The 7,033-nt window shown below is 50.6% G+C and overlaps 1 protein-coding gene across 1 annotated transcript; it reads right to left on the minus strand.

Moving 5' to 3' along the window:
* Positions 1-967: 967 nt before the first annotated feature.
* On the minus strand, positions 968-6,484 carry LOC140750867 (uncharacterized). The gene is made up of 6 exons (XM_073084590.1): positions 5,775-6,484; positions 5,049-5,675; positions 4,633-4,811; positions 2,054-4,245; positions 1,409-1,600; positions 968-1,288 (listed from the first exon to the last, which is right to left on the minus strand). Exons 1-6 carry the CDS (start codon positions 6,482-6,484, stop codon positions 968-970), a joined length of 4,221 nt encoding a protein of 1,406 aa, XP_072940691.1.
* Between the last annotated feature and the right edge of the window lie 549 nt (positions 6,485-7,033).

Consider the following 7,033-nt stretch of genomic DNA (forward strand, 5'->3'; position numbering starts at 1 on the left):
GACCAAACGTTTCGCTACCGCTTATAAACTGTACCACAGGCCTCCGCAAAGATAATTTGAAGCCTACGTCGGCAACCGGTGTTTGCAAATTGATTATACGCTATGCACCACAATCGGTAGTAGGAATGCGGCCACCTAAATGTTATTGTGGATAAAATACGTCTCTTGTTTACTTTATCTGGACCGTAAGTTTACTTCGATTGTACACAACACCGGCAGTTGTTCGATATTGTAAATTTGGCATTTAATGTGCCTAGAGTTCTTAGGTATTTACTTTAAGTAAGCGAATGTTACAAGCTTACTCAATTTTGCTAAACTAAATATTTACACGTTGTTTTTGGCGCTATTATGGGTTAGTTTTGATTCTGGAATTATTAGTTGAGTAGTAGTATTAGTTGAGATTCTAATAAGACTCTGGCAGCCTATTTCGGAGAGTTCCTGTAGTAACCATAACTATCACGCCAAAATATGTGTATGTGTGTGTAAAGTATCAACAATTTAATTTTGTATAAGTCCTATTCCAAATTTTGAAGATTTTGATTTATTTTGCCCTATATATCTGTTGAGTACGGGTTTGCAATAAAAACTCCAATTGAATTTTTCTTCCTGTATTTTCTTTTCTTGACCATTTACAATATTCTTTTATTTTCCGGAGCGTGCCGGACCCTATTTTTAGCCACCTTAAGTGGCAAAGTGAGTGTTACAACCGACGGGGGGCTAACGCAGCAGTCCCGTCTCGCTCACTTCCTATAGCCCTCTCTTTCTATCATGCATCTCGCTCACTCGTGTCCCTCTCTTTCTAATTTTACTTTATTTTTATTTCTCTTTATTTATTTACATTAAATACCTTATTTTAAACATAGTTGTACATTATTTTTCATACACATTAAATATTCTTATACAAATCAACAATCTTACGTACTAAAAAACAATAATAGGAATTACAATTTATCAAATATTCTTAAATCTATTCGCCGTCCGCAACATCCTCCCCCCGGCGCAGCTCCGTCGTAGCCCTCCCTATCTGGAGGACGGCGAGCTTCACCACGGGCCTCCTGAAGACTCCACCCCTGGTCCTCACGTCTGCTGAGCGAACGATGCCGTCGGGTCCCTCGTGCACTCGCTCGACGATGCCGCGTGGCCATGTGTTGCGGGGTAGCGTGTTGTCGACCACGATGACCAGGTCGCCGACCCGTAGTTGTCGTGATGCCCTTGTCTCTTGTCCTCGAGGTATCAGCGTCGGCAGGTACTCCTTGACCCACCGCCCCCAGAACTGGTCCGCCAGCGCCTGTGCTTTTCTCCACACGCTGCGGTCGGCTTCCTCGCAGGGTCCCGTCAGCGGCAGCCCGGTCGACGACCCAATCAGGAAGTGGTTGGGGGTTAGTGCTTCTGAGTCGGCGGGATCCACGGAGACGTGCGTGAGTGGCCGAGCGTTGACACAGTACTCGGCCTCCACCAGTAGGGTTTGAAGGACTTCTTCTTTGGGTGACTTCTCGTTCAGTGTGGTGCTCAGCGCGGTCTTGACTGACCGCACGAGCCGCTCCCATGCCCCGCCCATGTGCGGAGCCCCCGGTGGGATGAAACGCCAGCTGGTTCCATACTGTAGACAGAAGTTATGTAGCTCCGGACCCCATGCCCGGTACGCGTTTCTTAGCTCGACGTCAGCACCTCTGAAGTTCGTTGCGTTGTCTGAGAAGATCACCTGTGGCCATCCTCTTCTGGCGGCCATCCTTCGGAGTGCCATAATTGCCGAGTCGGTCGACAGCGATGACACCAACTCCAAATGCACTGCTCGTGTAGTTAAGCAGGTAAACAGTGCGCACCATCTCTTCTCATGTCGGCGCCCAATAGTGACTGTTAGGGGGCCGAAGTAATCCACGCCGCAGTAGTTGAACGGTCGATGCCCTGGACTTGTCCTCTCTTCTGGTAAGTCCCCTCGTGGCGGTGTTTGCGGCGTTGCTTTCCTTATTTTGCACAATTGACATTCCTTAGCCATTTTTCTTACTGTCGGTCGTAGTCGAAATATAACGTATTTTTGTCGCAGCTCGTTTACGACCCTCTCGTTGTTAGCGTGTCCGGCGTTTCGATGGTAGTCCATCACTAGTAGGCGTGTGAAGGGGTGACCACCATCCAATATTATAGGTCGGTTCGAGTGCGTCGACGTCTTAGAGGCTCCTATTCTGCCTCGGGCCTTCAGTGTTCCTTCTTCGATGACGGGGTCCAACTTCGCTAGTTTACTATGCCGGTGTAAGTGCTGTCCAGCCCGCAGTCTACGTAGATCTTCGCCGAAGGAGTCCTGTTGTGCTTGTCGTATCCACCGCAGCTCGGCGTCTTGTATGTGGGAGACTTCTAACAGCAGGCTTCTGTTCTTTGTTCTTAGCTTCTGTACGTAGAGTTGAACTAGCGCTGTGGCCCTTATGAGTCGTCTGTAGGCGGAGAACCTCGTTATGTCCGGCAGGCAGCCCATGCGGTCCGTGATGTCGTCTGTGGTGATGGTGTACGCCGCCTCTTCTGAAGTGTCACTGCTTGTAGCTTCGGTGGGCCATTCCTCCTCTGGTAAGCTCAGGAATGACGGCCCGGTGAACCATCGGTCTGCGCCAGTGATCTTCTTCGTTTCGATTCGCGTGGCGTCGTCGGCTACGTTGTCAGCCGTGGGCACCCATCGCCAATCTTCCACCTGGGACAGCTCGCCTATTTCCGCCAGTCGATGCGCCACGAACGGTGTGTACTTCTTCTTATCGTTCCTTATCCAATGAAGTACCGTCTTGGAGTCCGTCCAGTAGTAGACTCGCCCTGGTTTCCATTCGTGTTCCTTCAGGATGGTGCTCGCCATACGCGCCCCGATGAGTGCTGCCTGTAGCTCCAACCTGGGAATCGTGAGTAATTTCAACGGCGCCACCTTAGCCTTGCCCATGACTTGTACAACTTCCACGGTGCCATCCTTATGGGTGATCCTCCAATACGCCGTGGTTGCGTAGGCCTGTTCACTCGCGTCGTTGAATATGTGCAGCTGTAGCTCTGAGCTCGGAGTCATGTCGCGGCTGTAGCAACGTGGTAAGGCCAAGTTCGAGATGTCTTGTAGTCCGGCGACCCATTGCTGGAACTCTTCGGCTTCCTCCCTAGGTAGCTCTTCATCCCAGCCGACCTTCTTGACCCATAGTTGCTGTAGCAATATCTTCCCGGTGATCGTATACTGGCTTACGAGGCCCAGGGGATCGTAGATTGACATGACGGCGCTCAGTGCTTCACGCTTGGTCGGTGCTCGCTGTTGACACTTGACTTCGGTGGGGACCCTCTTAATGTCCGTATTGAAGCCTATGGTGTCTTCACTCGGGTTCCACCTTAGTCCCAGGGTCTTCTCCGACTGGTGTGTCGTCAGTTGCACGTTGACATTCTTCGATTTCTTCGTATCGGGAATACTCGCGAGGACAGCTGGGCTATTGGAGTTCCATCCCCGCAGATTGAAGCTGGCTTGTTCGTGTACATGAATGACGTCCCTTATGACCTTTATAGCTTCCTCTTCTGACTGAAAGCTATCTAAATAGTCGTCCATGTAATGGCGTTCCCTTATGGCTCGCGCAGCTTCCGGGTATCCCTCTTCGTAATCGGCGGCATTCTTGTTTCTCACGCTGTGAGCGAGGTACGGCGAACTCGAGGCCCCAAATATCATTGACGTCATCTTGTACTTGCGCGGGGCTTCACTGGACTCGTCCCGCCACAGGAACATCTGGGCTGGTTGATCTTCGCTACGTATCTTCACTCGGAGGAACATTTCTTCTATGTCCGCCGTCACCGCGATCTTCTTTTCGCGGAAACCAAACAGGATCTTAATCAGAGACGCCAACAGGTCGGGCCCCTCCAGCAGGTAGTCGTTCAAGCTGACTCCGTTAATCTTGGCCGCTGCGTCGAATACCATTCGTATCTTGTTTGGCTTGTTAATGTTGACAACCGCGAAGTGAGGTAAGTACCACTTGACGTTACTTCTTTCTTCGTTGCCGTCGCATGCTTCTGCGTAACCCTTCTTCAGCAGGTTAGCCACTTGAGCGCTGTATTCCTTCTTGAATGTGGGCTCATTTTCCATCTTCTTTTCCAATGTGCGTAACCTCTTGTATGCTTGCTCGTAGCTGTCGGGGAGTGTGGGGTTGTCAGTTTTCCAAGGTAGACCCACTTCGAAGTGTCCGTCCTTCCGTCTGGCGGTCGCCTCGAAGATATCGCTGGCTCTCTTGTCGTACTTGTTAATCTTCTCTTTCGTAGATACGCCGAGCGAGTCCACGTCGAAATGCGACTCGACGAGCTTCTGTAACTGTATGTCGCCCGTGCAGACGTGAAGCACGGCCGCCTGGTCCTGGTAGACGAACCTCCTAGGTACCGACCCATGTAGAACCCATCCCAGCTTCGTTCTTGATGCGGCAGGTTCGTTCTTCTTGCCGGCGCGCAGCTGTCGGGACACTATTAAGTGCCAATTGTCGGTGCCTATTAGTATGCGAGGTCGAGCTTCCCCCGTGCTGATTTTCTCCCTTACGACTCGCAGGTGTGCATACCGCTCCAGGTTCTGAGGTACGCGCTGATGATGCAATTGAAGTCCCTTCACCGTGCGGGCTGTCACGGAGTATGCTTCATGTTCGTGTAGACCTTTGATTTGAATCTTGACCGCCTTGCTGTCGATTCTTCTTTGTTCATTGATACCTCTTATGTTTAGAGGTTGGTTCGGTCCGCCGCTGGTGAGGTGACTTGCCAATTCTTCATCTATAAGGGTTACCGTAGACCCCTCGTCCAGGAGGGCGTGCGTCCTTATCTCCCCCCGTGGACCGCTGAGTTTTACTTCACATGTCTTCAATAGCACCGCTCTTGGTGCCACCTTTGATGTGACGCTCATGACCGCTGCGGGTGCACCCTGATCTGTGCACTCAGAAGTCTCCACCCTCCTGGCGGGCTCTGCAGTCTTGTGTAGGATGGCGTGATGCTGCATGCTACACCCGTCGACTCCGCACGGCTTCGCTCTGCATGTGGTTCTACTGTGTCTTCGTGTCATGCATTTGAAGCATAACCGCTGTTCCTTCGCCCAATTCCACCTGTCGTTGATGGTGAGTTCCTTCAGCTGAGGGCACTTCGGAGTGTGATGGCTTGTAGACTGGCATCGTAGACAGCTAGGTGCTCGCTCTTCACGCGTCGATTCACTCGTAGAATAGACCTTCTCCCGAGGTGCTGTCCTCCTTACTGGCCTCTCCCCTCTGAGAAGCCCCGGAGCGCTGTTCCTCGCCGTGTGCGTGTAGCGTAGTACCCTGTCTGCTTCTCCCATCAGGAACTCCGAGAGTATTGTGATTTCGTCGCTGTATGCAATCTTCCCTTCGTTGATCGCCGCGTATTCCGCCCATTTGCTCACCAGGTGAGGGCTTAGCTTCTCCATTACATCCCTTATCAGTAATGGATTTCGTAGATAACCACGGTGGTCCACACTCTTCATAGTGTAGACGACGTTCTGTAACTTGATGGCCAATTCATTCAATTCGCTGCTGGAGTTGCCGACCTTGGGGAGTCTCTTCAGTTCTTCCATTGCTTTATCGAAGATATATTCAGGTCGACCGTATTTCATTTCTAGCGTCTTCATTATGCTGTCCGGGTGAGTCGCCGTGTACAGTTGAGAGAGCACTGTCTCTCTCGCTTCCCCACGGAGACTGTTTCGAAGCCGCAATAAATTTTCTGTGGCGCTGAATTTGTAGAGACGCGTCGAATCTTCTACTGCTGCTTTGAAGGGTAGCCACTCCATGACGGACCCGGAGAATGCTGGGAGCTCCGACGTTTGCCGCGGCGGGGGTCGTACGTGCATCATCTTCTCTAAGGCGTTTGCTAATTGTTCGATGCCCCTTCCCCTCTGCCGAGGCCGTTCCTCCCCCCGTACTTCTAACGGGGGAGGTAGGACCTCCTGTTCCCTGTGTACTTGCGCTCCGGCGTGTTCGTGGCTCTTGTTCACCCAGTCGTGTATTCTTTCTTGGTCGCAGATAGTTTCCCCCCCCTCTTCCGCTTCGATCGCAGAGATTTCCGCTTCTAGCCGCTTCTTTACTAGCGTCTTCTTAAGTTGTATTCTTCTCTCTTCTAATTCAGCTAGCTCCTTTTCCGCTTCGTATTCGACTAGCCTAACTCGTGCCGCGACGCTGACCGACGAACGATGCGAACGTATACTGGGCGCCGCGCTATATGCCGGAGACGTGGGCCGGCATATAGGCGACTTGGAGCGCGACGGTATCTCTTGCGACGTGGGGTGCTCGGGGTGTGCGGTGCTGCGTACAGGTGAGCGCTCGAGGACCCTTCCTGGTGGGATCCTCCCGACGGATGTACCGGCGGGCGTCCCGGTGAGGACTGCGGTCGATGGCGATCTCGGCGATTCTTCATATATACGGTGGAACAGCCCCCGCCCACCTGGCGGAGGGTGCTCCGATTCGCCGATGCCGGACTCGGAGTGGGTCTTCTTGCTTCGTGTGTTCATTGTAGACGCGCTGGTTGCTTCTTTTTTTTTTTTTTTTCTGTATCCGCCGATCGAAGGACCAATGTTGAGTACGGGTTTGCAATAAAAACTCCAATTGAATTTTTCTTCCTGTATTTTCTTTTCTTGACCATTTACAATATTCTTTTATTTTCCGGAGCGTGCCGGACCCTATTTTTAGCCACCTTAAGTGGCAAAGTGAGTGTTACAACCGACGGGGGGCTAACGCAGCAGTCCCGTCTCGCTCACTTCCTATAGCCCTCTCTTTCTATCATGCATCTCGCTCACTCGTGTCCCTCTCTTTCTAATTTTACTTTATTTTTATTTCTCTTTATTTATTTACATTAAATACCTTATTTTAAACATAGTTGTACATTATTTTTCATACACATTAAATATTCTTATACAAATCAACAATCTTACGTACTAAAAAACAATAATAGGAATTACAATTTATCAAATATTCTTAAATCTATTCGCCGTCCGCAACAATATCTATAAGTTTATTATCTATAATTTATTTCTAAGTTAACTTCGACCAGATTATGTACA

Source organism: Epargyreus clarus, unplaced genomic scaffold, assembly GCF_041222505.1.
Source record: "Epargyreus clarus isolate Ecla_fem2 unplaced genomic scaffold, WU_Ecla_fem_2.2 ptg000021l, whole genome shotgun sequence".
Lineage (NCBI taxonomy): Eukaryota > Metazoa > Arthropoda > Insecta > Lepidoptera > Hesperiidae > Epargyreus > Epargyreus clarus.